Here is a 19,185-nt window from a genome sequence, read left to right as displayed (position 1 = left end):
AAAAAAAAAAAAAAAAAAAAAAGGAAGCTTTTTCTGTATTTTCTACCAAAAACATCTTTCTTTTTTGTTGCTTAATGGATTTCATATATAACCTGACCATTGTATAAATTTGGGTGTGACCATGTTCAAATATAAATACAATTTAAAATATTCAATTTTTAAGCTAATGCCAGAAATGCTTAAAATATACTTAGTAATTGGTATGGTCATATTTTGTGGAAGGATAAATGTACATTGATTTCCTCCATCTATGTTATTGATGATTTTTTTGGTGTCTGTCCAAGAAACATTGTTTGCTATATAGTAGGCAGAAGTAGTAGAATGAGAAGACAGCTTCTGATCCATTTGTTTAGATGTACTTCTTCTGAAGCCACTCCTCATTAAAATGTTTCTCTTTAAATTTCTGTAGATAAATCAGATGTATATATTTGAAATACCTTTTCTGGAAATAATTTTCTAGTTTAATGATTATTATAAATGGCATTGCTGTGTAACGTAGTGCTTCTCAAACCTAAACTTTGTATAGGTATCCCTTGGGGATCTCATCTTGTGAAAAAACAGATTCTGCTTCAGTAGTTGGAGATACCTGAGATTTTGTGTTTGTAACCGGATTCCAGGTGATGCCCATACTGTTGGCCCATGGGCCACACTTTGAGTAGCAAGGATATAAAATACATTAAGCTGAAGGTTTTCAAATGTTTTGAAACCATGAAACACACATCTTTATATCATATAAATAGTCTAGAAACTATATAAAATAGCATTAGTTCTATATGTAAACAAAGTACGTCAAAATTTTGATATTTAGAGATAAGTTATTTTTGTATAGTACTCTATAATTTTTAAAGCCCTGTAATATGTAGTATCTTTTAAATTTTTACAATAATCCTGTAGTGTAAGTAGGACAAGTGTTATTATTCCCATTTTATAGATGAGGATAGCAAAGTCCAAGGAAGTGACGGGGACTTGCTTCAAATCACAGAGTAGAAGAGGCATGACCAGGGTTAGAACCCTTTTTCTTTTTTTGGGGGGGACAGAATCTTGCTCTGTCAGCCAGGCTGGAGTGCAGTGGCATGATCTCAGCTCACTGCAACCTCCATCTCCCAGGTTCAAGCACTTCTCCTGCCTCAGCCTCCCTAGTAGCTGGGACTATAGGCTCGTTCTGCTATGCCCGGCTAATTTTTTGTGTTTTAGTAGAGACGGGATTTCACTGTGTTGCCCAGGCTGGTCTCAAACTCCTACTCAGGCAACCCGCCTGCCTTGGCCTCCCAAAGTGCTGGGGTTACAGGCATGAGCCACCGCACGCGGCCAACTCTGTCTGTATGATCAGTTCGGTGCTCTTCTTGTGCACCCTGCACCTCAGGATCTGTGCTGGGGGAGCCCACTCCACTGGGAGATGTTCTGAGGAATGCTAGCTAGCCTCCAGGCAAGTCTTTGCAAAAATTAATGTTTTAATTTTGGATAAGGATATTTGAAAATGCCTTCCTTCGTTTTCCACTTAAAAATTACATGTCTGGCTTTTATTACTCTTTTATTTTATTTTATTTTACCCTGAGGCATTACATTTATTTTCAAGTACTCTTTGAAACAATTTTAAACTCTTAAGGTAGAAAACAGAAAATCTAATTTTGATTTTATGGAAGATTTATGAGAGAGTATGTAGAGGGGCAAGGCCTTTTAAAGAATCACAGAGTGGTATAAGAAGGATATCTTATTACTTATATATACAAAAATAATACATATATTATTACATATAATATACATGAAATAAGAGTAATGTAATAAGGTAGAACTGCATGTAAATCATATGAAACACTGGTGGGACACCTCAGAGTTTAAAATACCGAAACAGATAGAATCCACTGACACTGTTTTTGCTGATTATTTTGCTGTTATGAGTGAATTCTTTTTTCCTTTGTATTATTCACTTGGGGTAGGGCACACTGCTAGAATCTTCAAACCAAAAGATTCAAATCTAAAACAAGTTACTGAAGTATTGACATTCAGTACTAAGAACTATCAGCCCATTCTAGAGTCTCTCTTACCCAAGGGGCTACTAAGGATACATGGAAACTTGACAGCTTAAAAAAATCACCTATTTTCCCTCCCACCTAGGTTCCATAGTTACTTTTATATTTCTCTGGTTTCTGTACCTCTCCCAAATTATTATTATTATTTTTTAAATTAAAAAAAATTTTTTTGAAATGGAGTCTTGCTGTGTCACCCAGGCTGGAGTGTAGTGGTGTGATCTCGGCTCATTGCAGCCTCCACCTTCCAGGCTGAAGCAATTCTTCGGCCTTAGCCTCCTGAGTAGCTGGGATTACAGGAGCACGCTACCACGCCTGGCTAATTTTTTGGTATTTTTAGTAGAGACAGGGTTTCACCATATTGGCCAGGCTGACCTCGAACTCCTAACCTCAGGTGATCTGCCTGCCTTGGCCTCCTGAAGTGCTGGGATTACAGGCATGAGCCACCATGCCTAGCTCAAATTGTTAATCTATTAACTATTATTTTTATTTTAGAAACTATGGGGAGTTGGCATAGAGAAGAGAGGCTGAGAGGAGGAAATGGTTGTTATTGAAGGTAGTGGCATTGAAGGACTAATGGGGGTGGTGGAGGGGTTGCTCCAAGTCTAGGTTAATGATTGCATAGCTTTGTGTGGGGCAAGTTCCACCTATAGTATCATTGTAAATCATGCCAGGGACAGGTTAAACTAGCTTGTTGGCTTTGCCTTTAATGTATGCCACCAGTAGTTCCATTCTTTCTGGTGAATAATGCTTTATGAGTGGCATTGCTCTACTGAGTTCAGTTATTGATCCATTCTTCCTGGTGTTCTGTCATTGACAGCATCATAGTGCATCATCGTTGCCATCTAGACTTAATTTCTGCATGTGTTGCATTGTCTCACTGGCATGCTTGTTCCCCGTTGAGCAGATACTCTTTAAATCTCAGCCAAGTACTACCAAGTGTTGGCTCTTTTTCTTCTGTTGCATTATTTCGTGCATGTACTTTGATTTAAGCTGTTATAATATTGTAATTTTGGGTGGGCAGCATAGCCTGGTATTAAGAACACAAAGCCTGGAGCTGCTGCTGGGTTTGAGTCTGGCTTTCTCATTTACTAGCAATATGGCCTTGGACAAGCTCTTCAACCTTTCTGTGCCTCAGTTTCTTCTCTCCAAAATGGGGAAAATAAGAGTGTCTATTTCATAGGGTTATTATGAAACTAAAGTGAGATAATAACATGTAAAGTACTTAGCACAGTTCTTGGCATGTGGTAAATTCTAAGTAAACAATGATGCTGTCTCTTCAACAGACTGTTAGCTCCTTGAAGACAGACTGTCTTTAGAAAGGAAAAAAACTGGCCCGGAGTGGTGGCTCACACCTGTAATCCCAGCACTTTGGGAGGCCGAGGCAGGTGAAGCACTTGAGGTCAGGAGTTCGAGACCAGCCTGACTAACATGGTGAAATCCTGACTCTACTAAAAATACAAAAATTGGCTGGGTATGGTGCCCCTGCCGTGGTGGCGTGCGTGCGTGCGTGCGCCACTGCACTCCAGCCTGGGTGACGGAGCAAGACCCCGTTTCCAAAGAAAAAGAAAAAACCCTCATTTGTTTTGTATACTTAGTGTATGCAAAGTCCTATGTTTTACTTATATTATTTCTTACCATTATAGCAATATTGCAAAGTGGATATCCCTAATTTGCACACGAAAAAACAAGAATCGGAGAGTATGTTACTCAAAGATAGTCAGCAGATAAGTTGTTTGTATTCCTATCATCTGGCAAAGTGTCTATGACATAGTAATTGCTTAGTAAAAAGTTGTTGAATGAATTAGGGATATTAGTTTGATAATTTAGATGGACTTGACATTTAATCTTGTTGTAGGTAAGAATCTTCCCTCTTTGTAGGTTTATATTATTCAGTTATAATCTCATTTATCAGCATCATCTAACAAGTATTTTGACAGCTGGCAAAATCTCAGTCTTCTCTCTTTCTGCCTCCTTCCCTCTTCATTGCCAAGCTCATCCTTCCTCCTGGATAGCCGCAGTGTATATGTGGTTCTGCTATATGACAATTTCCTTTTCTCTGTAACTCCTGTGATAGTGACCACTGTTCTACTTCTGATACCTATTTCATGACTATGTTCTGTGCCTCATCACCCAGGGTTCTAATCTTTGAAATCTGGAATGCTGGTGTCCTACTTTCTGACTTGAGTCTCCAGTCCTTCCAGTTCTCAGCCTCATTACTGCTTCTGTTCTTCAGCCTTATCTCTGGTCTTTTACTATCCACTTGTGATATTTCAGATCACTTTTTTTTTTTTTTATTTAAGTTCTGGGATACATGTGCAGAATGTGCAGGTTTGTAACACGGGTATACATGTGCCATGGTGGTTTGCTGCACCTATCAACCGCATGTATTTGTCCTAATGCTCTCCCTCTCCTTGCTCCGCCCCCGGAAGACCCTGCTGTGTGATGTTCCCCTCCCTGCGTCCATGTTTTCTCATTGTTCAACTCCTACTTATGAGTGAGAACGTGCGGTGTTTGGTTTTCTGTTCCTGTGTTAGTTTGCTGAGAATGATGGTTTCCAGCTTCATCCATGTGTCTGCAAAGGACATGAACTCATTCTTTTTTATGGCTGCTCAGATAGTTTTTAAATACACTTCAATGTATTCCTCTTTTTTGTAATTAAAAAAAGTTGAGATAAAATTAACCTAACATAAAATCCACTGTTTCAAAGTGTGTGATTCATGGTTTTTAGTATAGTCCCAGTGCTGTACAACCATCACCACTATCTAATTCCAAAGTATTTTTCACCCCAGAAAGAAACCCTGTATCTATTAGCATTCACTCTCTATTCTCCTCTCCCTCTCTCTTCTGGCAACAGAATCTACTTTCTGTCCCTGGCCTGGTGCCTTTTCTGAACATTTCAAATAAATGCAATAATACAATATTTGGTCTTATGTGACTAGCTCCTTTCAGCATAATGTTTTTAAGATTCTTCTGTGTTATAGCACATATCAGTTCTTTGTTTTTATAGCCGGATAATGCATCATTGCATGGATGTACCTCATTTTGTTTCTCCATTCATCAGTTGATGGACATTTGAGTTGTTTCTCTTTTTTGGCTGTTGTGAATAATGCTGCTATGATCCCTTTCAGAGTACTCTTAATTTTATTACATCATTATTTCTCTTCAGAGACTTTCATGTCCTTTCCGTAACACCTACTCTGCAGAATTTTCCACTATTTTAAGTCTAACCGTCTATATTATTTGTCCCATATCTGGCCTACAAAACCCTACAGGGGAAGTTACACAACTGTTTGGTGAAACCAACTGATGGTGCGACACATTCCTGGAGTTCTTGATATAAAGCGGTTTCCCCCAAACCCAGTCAGGTTCCTTTCTTGTTACTGTTAGTGGCTCTTCAAGACCTCAAGATTTGCCACATTGTTCTTCATTCTTTGCAGATGACCTTGTCTCTTCTTCTGCTTGGTGGGAAATGCCTTTATTTATTACTCCTAATCTAGAAGTTTAACAGGATCTGTTCTTACCATTTTAGTTTTTCTGCTTCTTTGAATGATAAAAGTATCCCTTTTTATGCATTTGCAAGCCCCCTACCTCCTCAGGACTTTGCTTTAGCATCTCTCTCCTTTCCCTTCTCTGCCACCTCTATCTTGAATTGATAAAGTTTATTTATTTATTTATTTATTTATTTATTTTTAAAATACCTCAGTCAACTTATTTGAATTCTCTTGGAGACAATTTATAGCTTAACTTTTTTTTCTTTTAACTTTTGAGCCAGCTCAAGAGTCTTAGTCTTTTAACGGGAGAATCTAAGCCACTTATATATAATATCATAACTAATAAATTTGTTCTTCTGTTATATTTTGTTTTCTATTTTTCTTGTTTATCTGTGTATTCAATCGATTATTCAGTAAACTGTTTCTATCCTCTCTTCTCAGTTCTTCCCACTAATCTATATGCATAAAAACCAAAATTTAAGTTATCAGAAAAGTATAGTTGGACATATTTTTATTTGGTTATCACTGACTAAAATAAAGCCATATCTACTGATATCTCTTATGTTTAAAAAACAGAGATAGGGTCTCGCCATGTTGACCAGGCTGGTCTCAAATGCCTGGCCTCGAGAGATCCTCCCATCTTGGCCTCCAAAGTGTTGGGCTTACAGGCATGAGCCACTGGCCTGTGCTAAGAATCTTTATGTGCATTATCTTACTCTTTTTTTTTTTAGTAACCATATATGGTTTGGTACCATTGTTACGTATGATACAGAAGAAGAAATGGAAGTTTGTTGAGGTTAAGGTCACTCAGGCTCACTTAGATGTTTAACAGTAGGTTGAACCTAAGCAGACTTAGCTGCGAACCTTATGTTTTTTACCATATGTTTTACTATTAACCTGTCTCTCTTTGTTTTTATGGAAACTTTTAATTATTTTTTAATTTAATTCGTTGCATAATACGACCTATGTAGTACACAGTTTGAAGGTAAAAAAGTGTGTACCCAGTGAAAATCAGTCATTTTCTTATCTCTTTCCTAGAGGAATGCACTGAACTAGTTTCTCTTGTGCCCTTGCACAATTCTCTCTTTTTTTTTTTTGAGACAGCCTTGCTCTGTCACCGAGACTAGAGTACAGTGGCATGATCTCAGCTCACTCCACCTCCCGGGTTCAGGCAATTCTCCTGCCTCAGACTCCCGCCTAGCTGGGACTACAGGTGCGCACCACCATGCCTGGCTAATTTTTGTATTTTTAATAGAGATGGGGTTTTGCCATGTTGGCCAGGCTGATATTGAACTCCTGACCTTGAGTGATCTGCCCACCTCGGCCTCCCAGAGTTCTGGGATTACAGGTGTGAACCACTGTGCCTGGCCTTTTCACAAAATTTTCTACGCATATGAAAGTGTTTGTACTCTTCAGTACCAATGACTCTCCCCATTTCAACAAAAATTTTAGCACTGTTCTACATTTTCATTTTTCTCTTAATATATCATGGATGTTACTTGTTATTGTAGAGCTGTCTCATTTTAAAAAAACGGTTGAATTGTATTACCTTGAAGGGATATATCGTAATTTATTTGGCTGTCCACTGACGGACACTTAGCTTGCTACCAATATTTTACTGTGACTGCAGTGAATGACTTTACATGTGTCATATGGCTATCTGTAAAATATAGTTGTATAATACATTTTAAAAAGTGAAATTGTGAAGTTAGAAGGTATGTATATTTTAAATTTTGATAGCTCTTGCTAAACTGCCTTCTGTAGATACTGTACCAATTTACACTCCTACCAACAAGGGTGCGTGAGAGTGACTATTTCCCCATACCTACCCTCTTTAAAACAGCATGTTATCAAACTTTTGATCTTTGCCGTTAGTAAAAAAAAAAAAAAGTAATTTCTTTTCTTTTATTATGAGTGCGAATGAATATCTTTTCATGCATTTAAGACACATGTATTTCTTTTTTGGGGGGGATAATTATCTCTGCATGTATGTTACCCATTTTTTCTAGTGAATAGTTGGATTTTCAAAATAATTTATATACCCTTTCTTAGGGAAATTTGTCCTTTGTGATTTATCTTAATATTGTTTTCCTATATTGTTTCTTTTGACTGTGTCTGTTTTTTCCTTATAGGAATGTCTTATATAATTGAATCGATCAGGGTTTTCTTTTTTTTTGCATAGTATTTGAGCTTTGCATCCTTCTCAGACTTCCCACTTTGAGATTATTGAAAAAAAATAAAACCTGTTTCCTCTTTGATTTTTGATTTTGTTTTTATGTTTAAATCTTTATCTGTAATTAACTTGGGAGTCTGTAATACAATTTAATTTCTTTTTTTATCACCTTCAGTTGACTATCCAGTGTCCCTAATATCATTTATCAGATAACTTTTCCCCCACTGGCTGGAATATTACTTTAATCAAATATGGCATATTTGTATCTGTTTTTTTGACTGTGTATTCTCTTACATTATCAGTTTGTCTATTTGCATTTACTACCAGACTTTTATTTACTTTCGTTTTATAATATATTTTAATATCATATAGTACTAATGTTCTTACCTTATTACTCTTCTTCAAATATTTTTTTTTGCTCTTCTTGCATAGCGGTTACTCCATATGAACTTTAGAATTTTTCTGGCAAGATATTTTATTTTATATTATACATAGCAAATGATTTAAAAGACATCGGTGCCAGCATTTCTCACAGTGGGTTTTGTCGAACGTTGGTCATATAATAATGCTTCCTCTCACACGAATTCTTTTTGGGAAATGCTACATATTATATACCTCCACTCTTGGATGCACACTGATAAATCAAAAGCCCATAAGAGTATAGCAATATCTTCTGTTGCCTTTTCTAGGAATCTTGCCCTGGTCCCCACAGCCCTGGTTAGATGGTCTTCCTTTTTTCTTTCATGCATAGTTTTGTCATAGTAGTTGTGTTTGTGCTCTATAGAATTTATCTACTTGTTAGGATTATAGAATTAGAGTTTTTGAGAGCAGAGATTATGCTTTCAATTTCTGTTCCCCTAGGTCTTAGGGCAGCAGTTTTAATTTATACTCTTGAGATCCTTCAGGAGTTTTCTAAAGTTTTTCTTGGCTCTTTATCCTCTTCTTGGTGACCCCCCTTTCCATCCCCTCAGTACTTTTCTCTCCTTTGTCTAGAACAGTTTCACTTTCATCTGTTTTTTAATATTTGACATTTACCCAAGGTTTTGGTTAAAAAAACAGTTCTGTGCCTGAAAGAAAGGAGAGAAAGAAGGAAGGAAGGAATGGAAGAACAGGGAGATGGAGGGATAAAGGGAATGAAAAGGAAGGGAGAGAGAAAGAGAAAGATGAAAGAAAGAGAAGAGCCCAGTGCGAAGGCGTAGACAATGCCTGGAACAATGAGTATTGGAGAAAATTTTTTTTGAGTACATGGTTAATCAGTCGCTTTAGACATCTGCTTTGATAGCCTAACATTGAAATGATCAGTAAGCTATCATGCTAGTTTACTTACCTTTCCTCCAACATACTTTTGTTATTGTTATCACACAACCTCTGGATCCTAAAAGGTCAGCTTCTTTGGTACAGCTCTGCTATGGATTTACTTTATAAGCCAAAGGAAAAAAGAATACTTTTCAATTAGTCTGTTTTGAGTTTATTGGTGAAACAAATTGAACTTAACTAGGTCACCTCATATAGTTACTGCCAGCACTTGTTCAGCTAAGTAATTTGTAAAATTATCTTCAACCTGATGAATATTTTTTTCTTTTTCAGCTTGTGAAGCTTTGTATTGCAATGATTGATACTGGAAAAGCCTTTTGTGTTGCAAATAAACAGTTCATGAATGGGATTCGAGACCTGGCTCAGTATTCTAGTAACGATGCTGTAGTTGAGGTTAGTATTACTGAAATTACAGTTAAAAATGAAAAAAAAAAAAAAAGCAATAAGACATTAAAGAATTGTGCATTCATCTACCTTATTTATAGTTATGGTGATACTTAGAAGTAGAAAAGTGATCACCCCTCGGTGCTGTCTTGTATAATTCTGTTTTCTATGATAGAAGTTGATGATTTGCATTGCGCATTATCTAGCATGGCTCTTCTCACCTAGTTTCTTATTATTTTGTTTAGTTTACTAAGTTTACTTGCTGCTAGGTGAGCTGAAGCACCTGTCAGAGGGCCTGAGCAGGAAGATCAAGATCGTGCCTACTAGTAGCTGCTTATAGGGGCACGCAGAGGGCATTAACCTGAGTGTAGTGTCTAACTCTATGTATGGGGGGCTGTATAGATACTGGTTAGCCAGCTTATGCTGGGTTACCTTAGATCCCTTGGTATACTGTGTGGTGTTATATTTCTTTCATGAGAAATAATAACTGGTGAAGAAATGATTGTAGTTTGATGATTATTTGATCCTAGATGCCTACATGGGTCATCTTGATACACTCAAAACAGTTTTACCTTAGGTTTATATTTGCCATTTCTATTGGTAGTGTAATACCATTGAAGGGGCAGTACTAATTCTTTCATGTTTTTAGGGTTTTATTTGTTACCACATGTAGACTTGACCTCTGCAGAGTGTACCTATGAGGTAGTGAGATTGTCCCTGGAAATAAATGTTACTGTTTACAGTGTAACTTGATCTGTCAGAAATACTGAGGTCACATTTTTGTGACCTATTTAAATGGCTCTTAAATGATTTGGTTTTCTTTTGATTTCTTTCTCATAGACAAGTTTGACCAAGTTTTCCGACAGTCTTCAAGAAATGATAAATTTTCACACAGTAAGTGTCAGTAAGTAGGAGTTAACTATGACCGTATTAACATTTTAGTATTTTTCTTGAGTTGCAATATTTTATGAAATGACTAAAAGTGAATCACATGGCTTTGATTCGTCATTAGCTTTTTAGTTGGGTGAATCTAAAATGTACACTGTGTGTGTATTTGTGTTTGAGTGTGTGTGCGCGCATGTGCGTGTGAAAGAAGAGAATAAGAGTATTATTTTCCATTCTAATATAGTAAACTTAATATCATTGAAGGACATACCCCAAAAGTTAAATTTTTTTCCCTTTAAGTTGTGGTTTTAAAATTTTAAGCATGCATTTAAGAATAAAGAAGCAAAAGTCATTTTAAATGTAGCTATTTCTTTTTAGATACTTACCAATATATCCCCTTGATCTAAACAATTACCAATATTAAAGAGTGCTATATTCTTTGAGCTATTTATGTGTGCATTTAAGATTTGTGGGCATTTATCCTTCAAGAATGAGGGATATATATTACTTTGGGAATGTACAAAATTCCTTTACAAAGTTTATGAAAGTTTACTGCAAAAATCACAGCTTATAAGCTGTATGTTTCTTATATTTTTAAAAAAGCTTAACTGATATGGCTGTTGTATAATTATTTAATCAGTGCTTTAAAATTTATTGGCCGCTGTCTGTACTAAGAATATCAGTACTTATAATCTTCATAAAATCTGCTTGTTTTTGGTTCTTAATTTGATTTTCTTAATTTTTTTTGTGGGTTAGCATATTTAGGATGAAGTAATATGACAACGTTTATTTTAATTACAGTTCAAATTTTAGCTATACCAATATCGACATGTACAGGTATCTGCTTGAGTGACTGTTTTCAGTTCTTTTGGGCATGTACCTAGGTGTAGAATTACTGGGTCATGTGGTAATTCTATGTTTAACTTTTTGAGAAACTGCCAAACTGTTTTCTACAGAGACTGTACCATTTTACATTTCCACCAGTAGTGTTTGAGTGTTCCAAGTTCTCCGCATTGTTATCATCACTTGTTATTTTCAATTTTTAAAAAAAAAATTATAACCATCCTAGTAGGTGTGAAGTGGTATCTCATTGTAGTTTTGATTTGCATTTCCCTAATGACTCATGCAGTTGAGTATCTTTTATGTGCTTACTGGTTTCTTGTGTATCTTCTGTCATTGTTAGCATTGTTGTTTATTGAAGTCCTTTATTTATTTAGAGATAGGGTCTCACTCCGTCACCCAGACTGGAGTACAGTGGCACAGTCATACCTCACTACAGCCTGGAACTCCTAGGCTTAAGTGATCTTCCTGCTGTAGCCTCCCAGTTAGCTAGGACTACAGATGTGTGCCACCATGCCAGGCTAATTTTTTTTTTTTTGGTAGAGATGAGGTCTTGTTCTTTTGCCCAGGCTAGTCCTCAACTCCTGGGCTCAAGCCATCCTCCCGCCTCAGCCTCCAAAGCACTGGGATTACAGGTGTGAGCCACTGCACCCAGTCCCTTTGTCAGTTATTTAATTGGGCTTTGTTGTTGTTGTTGTTGTTGACTTATACTTGTTTTACATAGTTTGGATATGAAGCCCTTATCAGTATATGTTATACAAATATTTCCTCTCATTTTGTAGGTTTTCTTTTTTACTTTCATGAAAATATCCTTTGACACACAAAAGTTTTTAGTTTTGATGAAGTCTGAAGTTCAGTTTCTCTATTTTGTCTTTTGTTGTGTGTGTTTTTGGTGTTATGTGTAAGGGAATTCATTGCCAAATTCAAGGTCATAAAGATTTACCCTTAACGTTTTCTTCTAAGAGTTTTATGGTTTTAGCTCTAGTATTTGACACTAATTTGACCACATAATAGTTTTCTTTTTGCCTTCTGTTGAATTTAGATGGCAGTGTTTGGTATGTTTGATTTCTCTTTAAACCAAATGTAATTTAGTAAGAAAGTTTTTTTTTTCTTTTTGATATCAGTGATTGACTTTAAATTGACATAATAGACTAAATGTTTTCTCTATAATTTATTATCCTTTGAAATATTCCTCTCCTTAAAGCAGTAAATCTTAGGCTATTTCTTTATATAATAATACCTTGCTCTTTGTTACGGTTTTATATGTGAAAAGTTATGATTAAGATAGACTTTTGGCAAATAACTTTTTTTTTTTTTGAGACAGAGTCTGGCTGTGTCTCCCAGGCGATCTCGGCTCAACGCAGCCTCTGCCTCCCGGGTTCAGGTGATTCTCGTGCTTCAGCCTCCCAAGTTGCTGGGGCTACAGGCATGCACCACTGTGCCTGGCTAATTTTTGTACTTTTAGTAGAAATGGGGTTTTGGCATGTTGGCCAGGCTGGTCTCAAACTCCTGGCCTAAAGTGATCCACCCGCCTTGGCCTTCCAAAGTGTTGGGATTACAGGTGTGAGCCACTGACCTGGCCTTGAAGCAAGGTATATATGTATTGTTTCCTTTGGAGGAATAGAGATTGGTCTTTGTTTTGTTTTTTTTGTTTTGTTTTGTTTTGAGACGGAGTCTCGCTCTGTTGACAGGCTGGAGTGCAGCGGTGCAATCTCGGCTCACTGCAACCTCTGCCTCCTGGGTTCAAGGGATTCTTCTGCCTCAGCCTCTGGAGTAGCTGGGACTACAGGCGCCCGCCACCGTGCCCAGCTAATTTTTTGTATTTTTAGTAGAGTTGGGGTTTCAACATGTTGGCCAGGATGGTCTCGATCTCTTGACCTTGTGATCCGCCTGCCTTGGCCTCCCAAAGTGCTGGGATTACAGGCGTCAGCCATTGCACCCAGCCGAGATTGGTCTTTTTAATACCAGTGCTCTTAATCTTAATGTGCACCTACACTCCTGGAACCTATGCAGGTTCCACTTTTCTCACTTTTCTTTCTCTCTTCTTCCTTCCTCCCTTCCTCCGCCTCCCTTCCTCCCTTCCTTCCTCCCTCTTTTTTTTTTTTTTTTTTTTTTTTGCTATTCCTTATACTTGAGAAACCTCATACTCTCTGTTGACTATAAAACTCATTGCTTTAAAAAGATAATTTGTATACTAAGAAAAAATCACTCTTTATCCGTCTGCCTGGAGGTCTAGAGACTGCATGTTGGTCAGCTTGTTTGTGTTTACATACATGTTTCTATACAAGAAGAACTTTTTGTCTGACACTATACCCAGAAGTCCACTGTGTATTTTATTCTCTTATTCTTTTTGACAGCATCTCAGAAATTTTCCTTTTAATAGATATAAAATGAAATTGTGAGTCCTTGGTTTACTTTCTTTTAATTTTCTTCTTTTTGTAGTTAATATACCATCTATTCTATCTGGCCTTTTTGTTTTTTTGTAACCAATACTTTAAATTTTTTTCAGTAGGAATGACTTGTGTCACTTGAACTAGAATTCCTGTATTTGTGGCAAAAGTTCTTCCCTCATCATAGCCCTGTTATACTTCACTTTAATTAGACTATGGCTAGGGATAACACTTACCTTGTTTACTGTTATACTCCCGGTAGTTACATAATTCTCATTTTAGGGAAGTCATTTAATTTTTCTGAGATTCACATTCCTCCTCTGTAGGCTGGGCGTGGTGGCTCATACCTGTAATCCCAGCACTTTGGGAGGCTGAGGTGGTTTGATTGCTTGAGCCCCATTAGAGACCAACCTGGGCAACATGGTGAAACTTGGTGTCTACAAGAAATAGAAAAATTAGCTGGGTGTGGTGGCTCACGTCTGTAGTCCCAGCTACTCAGGAGGCTGAGGTGTGAGGATCACTTGAGCCTGGGAAGTTGGGGTCACAGTGAGCTATGATCGTACCACTGTACTGCAGCCTGAGACACAGTGAGACCATGTCTCAAAAAAAAAAGAAAAAAAAAAAGATTTACATTCTTGCTCTATAAAATGAAGGGGATTTACTAGATGACTTTTCATTATTAAAAATTTATTATAAGATTTAAATTTGTTCCCAGAGCCATTTGTTAGAATGCAGGAAAAGCCTAGTTATATAAAATGTTTTTTTTTTTGTAGCATTCTCTGGAATTCTAATTGCATAGCATCCCAGTATAAAGGATGATTAAGGAAAACTGCTTTCTGAAACATAATAAATAGTGTAACCTGCATTAGATTCTCTAGCAGAGCTCATAACAATTGGGCTTTGGTATATCAGTTTGTGTAAGGATAAAAGTCTGGATATTTCAGAGGTGTCATTTACGAACTTTGTGGGCTTAAATAAACGTTTGAAAATAATAAAACCATTTGTGTTATTAGTCAAATAAAGATTAAACATATGTTGGAGTCAGATTATCCAGTCATTTAATACAATAAATCATTTAGATTATCATGTAATTTATTTATTTATCTGTAAAAATGGATGGAACTCTTCTTATTCCTTTTAGAATGAGAATATCCTGGGTTTCTCTTTAACTCATATGTGTTTGTTGTTGTTGTTGTTTTTGTGAAATGGAGTCTCGCTCTCTCTCCCAGGCTGGAGTGCAGTGGCACAATCTTGGCTCACTGCAACCTCCACCTTCCAGGTTCAAGTGATTCTCTTTCCTCAGGAGTATTATGTTTAAAATTCTTTTGTTTTATCACTATATATATATCTATCTTTCTTGAGACGGAGTCTTGCTCTGTTGCCCAGGCTGGAGTATGTGATCTCGGAGTCTTGCTCTGTTGCCCAGGCTGGAGTACGTGATCTTGGCTCACTGCAACCTCCGCCTCCCAGGTTCAAGCGATTCTTATGCATCAGCCTCCCAAGTAGCTGGGATTACAGGTGCCCACCACCACACCCAGCTAGCGTTTATATTTTCAGTAGAGATGGGGTTTCACCATGTTGGCCAGGCTGGTCTCGAACGTCTGACCTCAAGTGATCGGCCCACCTTGGCCTCCCAAAGTGCTAGGATTACAGGTGTGAGCCACTGCGCTTGGCCTTAACGCATATGTTTTTATAAGACGTGAACACATGACTTTTTCAGAGCAGGTCATGTATGCTCCATTCTACTAGATATTAGAATTTGTTTGAAGAGTGGCTTATTTTCCTAGAATTTAAGAGATTTTAGTGATTCCATTGATGACACTTTTGGATTCTAACTTGCTGTTAGTATAAGGAACTTGGAATATTTATTTGATTATTATCTTTGCTGAATGCAGCTTTAAAATTGATTTGGTACATAAATTCTATGAACACGTATGACTCTTTTTTTTGAGGCGGAGTCTCGCTCTGTCGCCTGGACTGGAGTGCAGTGGCCGGATCTCAGCTCACTGCAAGCTCCGCCTCCCGGGTTTACGCCATTCTCCTGCCTCAGCCTCCCGAGGAGCTGGGACTACAGGCGCCCGCCACCTCGCCCGGCTAGTTTTGTATTTTTTTTTTAGTAGAGACGGGGTTTCACCGTGTTAGCCAGGATGGTCTCGATCTCCTGACCTCGTGATCCGCCCGTCTGGGCCTCCCAAAGTGCTGGGATTACAGGCTTCAGCCACGGCGCCCGGCCGTATGACTCTCTTTGCTATCTGTCTGTCTGTCTGTCAATCATTTTTGAGACGGGGTCTTGCTCTTTTGCCCAGGCAGTTAGTGTGATCATAACTCACTGCAGCCTCGAATTCCTGGGCTTAAGTGATTCTCCTGCCTCAGCCTTCTGAGTAGCTGGGACCACAGGCATTCACCACCATGCTCAGCTAACTTTATAATTTTTTTGTAGAGATGGGATCTTGCTATATTGTCCAGGCTGGTCTCAAACTCCTGGGCTGAAGTGATCGTCCTGCCTTGGCTTCCCAAAGTGCTGGAATTACAGGTGTGAATCATTGTGCCTGGCCAGTATTTTTTTTTTGTACATTTGATTTTTCAACTTAGAGCTGTACACTTACTCAACAAATGGTTTTAGACAGTGAGAACAGGGTGGTTTCCCAACTCCTCTCATCTCATGGCACAGATTGAAAATGATAGTCATGTTTGTATGGAACACTAGAGAAAACTTCATGGGGAGAGAAGGGCACCTATCTGTGTGAAAAAATTTTAAGTTTCTTTTAATGAAGTTATATTTTAGAAAACACAGTGTTAGGGAAGATATTGTGTATTGAATGTGTATAACACTTCCAGATGTTTTATTTTTATTTATTTATTTTTTATTTTTTGAGACAGAGTCTTACTCTGTCACCCAGGCTGGAATGCAGTGGTGCGATCTTAGCTCTCTGCAACCTCTGCCTCCTGGGTTCAAGCGATTCTCCTGCATCAGCTTTCCAAGTAGCTGGAATTACAGGTGCCTGCTTCCAGGCCCAGCTAATTGTTGTAGTTTTAGTAGAGAAGGGGTTTTACCATGTTGGCCAAGCTGGTCTCTTAACTCCTGACCTCAAGGTGATCTGCCCACCTTGGCCTCCCAAAGTGCTGGGATTACACGAGTGAGTCACCATGCCTGGTCCAGATGTTTTAAAAAATAGGGTTGAGCTTGCTTCAATAAACATAACTTTTTAAAAAAGGTCTTTTACGGGAGGCAGAGACGGGAGAATGACCTGAGCCTGGGAGGTGGAGCTTGTAGTGAGCTGAGATGGCACCACTGCACTCCAGCCTGGGTGACAGAGCAAGACTCCATCTCAAAAAAAAAAAAAAAAAGAGGTTTTCTGCGTGAAATACTTTCAAGCAATTCCTGGTCAAGATTTAAAATTGATGATCCTATCAAATTATTGGTCATTGTTAATGATGAGAAACTGCCTACATAGGCATATTAGCAAAAGGCAGAGGAATATTTGTTGCCCTTTTCCTCTGACTCTCAGGAGCTCCTCTCTCACATGTAATTAGAACTTAAATAATTGTATCTTCTTAAGTTGTATTTCAAAGAGGCAATCATTCATAAAATGGAAGTGCTCTTCTTTTTCTCTGATTGACAGAAGTAATGCTTATATTTTCTGGGATATGGATTTTTTGTTTTTTAGGTGGAGTCTTGCTCAGCCCCCAGGCTGGAGTGCAGTGGCGCGATCTCGGCTCACTGCAACCTCCGCTCCCGGGTTCAAGTGATTCTTGTGCCTCAGCCTCCCTAGTAGGTGAGACTACAGGCGCTTGCCACCATGCCTGGCTAATTTTATTTTTTATTTTTTATTTTTAGTAGAGATGGGGTGTCACCAAGTTGGCCAGGCTGGTCTCGAACTCCTGACCTCAAGTGATCCACCCATCACTACCTCCCAAAGTGCTGGGATTACAGTGTGTGACCTGGATGGATTTTGAATAAAATAATGAAGCCTTTCTGCAGGTTTACACAGAAGTTGCTCTACTTTTTCCCCCTTCTACCTACTTTTAATGATTCTCTTTTTGAATTCAGACGATAGCACTGACTCACTTAGTGACTCATTTTCAGCTTCATGTTTCCACACTCTGAATCCATCAAGTTTGTCAGTATACGTTTTTTTTGTTTTGTTTTGCTTTGTTGGTTTTTTTTTTTTTTTTTTAGACAGAGTCTTGCTCTGTCACCCAGGCTGGAGCGCAGCGGCAGGATGTCAAGTTTACTGCAACCTTCACCTCCCGTGTTCAAGTTATTCTCTTGCCTCAGCCTCCCCAGTAGCTAGGATTACAGGTGCCCATCACCACTCCTGGCTAACCTCAGGAGATCCGCCTGCCTTAGCCTCCCGAAGTGTTGGGATTACAGCATGAGCCACTGCACCCAGCCTTAGATAAAAGCCATTTTAACTGACATGAAATAATCTCATAGTAGTTTTGATTGGCATTTCGCTGATGATCATTGATGTTGGGCACCTTTTCATATACTTGTTTGCCATTTGTATGTCTTTTTTGAGAAATGTCTGTTCAGATCTTTTGCCCATTTTTAATTAGATTCTTAGATTTTTTCCTAGTTTTTTGAGCACTTTATGATATTCTTGTTATAAATTCCTTGCTAGAGGGATAGATTGCAAATATTTTCTCTTGTTTTGTGGATTGTCTCGTCACTTTGTTGACTGTTTCCTTTGCTGTGTAGAAGGTTTTTAACTTGATGCGATTCCATTTGTCCATTTTGCCTTGGTTGCCTGTGCTTTTGTAGGGTATTAAGAAATTTTTACCCAGTCCAATGTCCTGGAGAATTCACCCTGTGTTTTCTTTTAGCAGATTCATAATTTGAGGTCTTAAAGTCTTTAATCCACTTTGATTTGATATTCATATATGGCAAGAGATAGGACTCTAGTTTTGTTCTTCTGCATTGGAGTTGTCTAAGCTTTATTTACTGAACAGACTGCCCTTCCCTGTTGTATGTTCTTGGCACCTTTGTCGAAAATGAGTTCACTTTAGATGTATGGATTTCTTTCTGAGTTCTCTATTCTCTTCCTTTGGTCCATGTGTTCCTTTGGTCCATGTGTCTGTTTCTATCCCAGTGCCATGCTGCTTTGGTTACTATTGCTCTGTAGTATAATTTGAGGTAATGTGATTTCTTCAGTTTTGTTCTTTTTGCTTAGGATAGTTTTGGCTATTCTGTGTGTGTGTGTGTGTGTGTGTGTGGTTTCATATAAATTTTAGGATTTTTTTTTCTATTTCTGTGAAGAATGTCATTGGTATTTTTTCTTTTTCTTTTCTTTTCTTTTTTTTTTTTTTGAGACGGAGTTTCACTCTTGTTGCCCAGGCTGGAGTGCAGTGGCACTTTCTCGGCTCACTGCAACCTCTGCCTCCTGGGTTCAAGCGATTCTCCTGCCTCAGCCTCCCGAGCAGCTGGGACTATAGTCGTGTGCTACCACGCCCAGCTAATTTTGTATTTTTAGTAGAGATGGAGTTTCTCCATGTTGGTCAGGCTGATCTCAAACTCCCGACCTCAGATGATCCACCCGCCTCGGCCTCTCAAAGTGCTGGGATTACAGATGTGAGCCACCGTGCTCATCTGTCATTGGTATTTTGATTGGGGTTGCATTGAGTCTGTAGATTCCTTTGCGTAGTATGGACATTTTAACAATATTAGTTCTTCCAGT

General features: G+C 38.2%; 1 protein-coding gene across 1 annotated transcript in view; it reads left to right on the top strand.

Annotated features, from left to right (window-relative positions):
• The window catches only part of ACAP2 (ArfGAP with coiled-coil, ankyrin repeat and PH domains 2), a 186,118-nt gene that overhangs the window by 67,389 nt on the left and 99,544 nt on the right, over positions 1 to 19,185 (top strand). Inside the window, 2 exon segments of the mRNA XM_017873479.1 lie at positions 9,282 to 9,401; positions 10,233 to 10,286. Of these exon segments, the coding sequence (XP_017728968.1) occupies positions 9,282 to 9,401; positions 10,233 to 10,286 (174 nt within the window).

The sequence above is a fragment of the Rhinopithecus bieti genome, unplaced genomic scaffold, assembly GCF_001698545.2.
Source record: "Rhinopithecus bieti isolate Rb0 unplaced genomic scaffold, ASM169854v2 scaffold_5626, whole genome shotgun sequence".
Classification (NCBI taxonomy): Eukaryota; Metazoa; Chordata; class Mammalia; order Primates; family Cercopithecidae; genus Rhinopithecus; species Rhinopithecus bieti.
The sequence above is the reverse complement of the archived record's forward strand: the minus strand, read 5'-3'. Positions and strand labels throughout refer to the sequence as shown.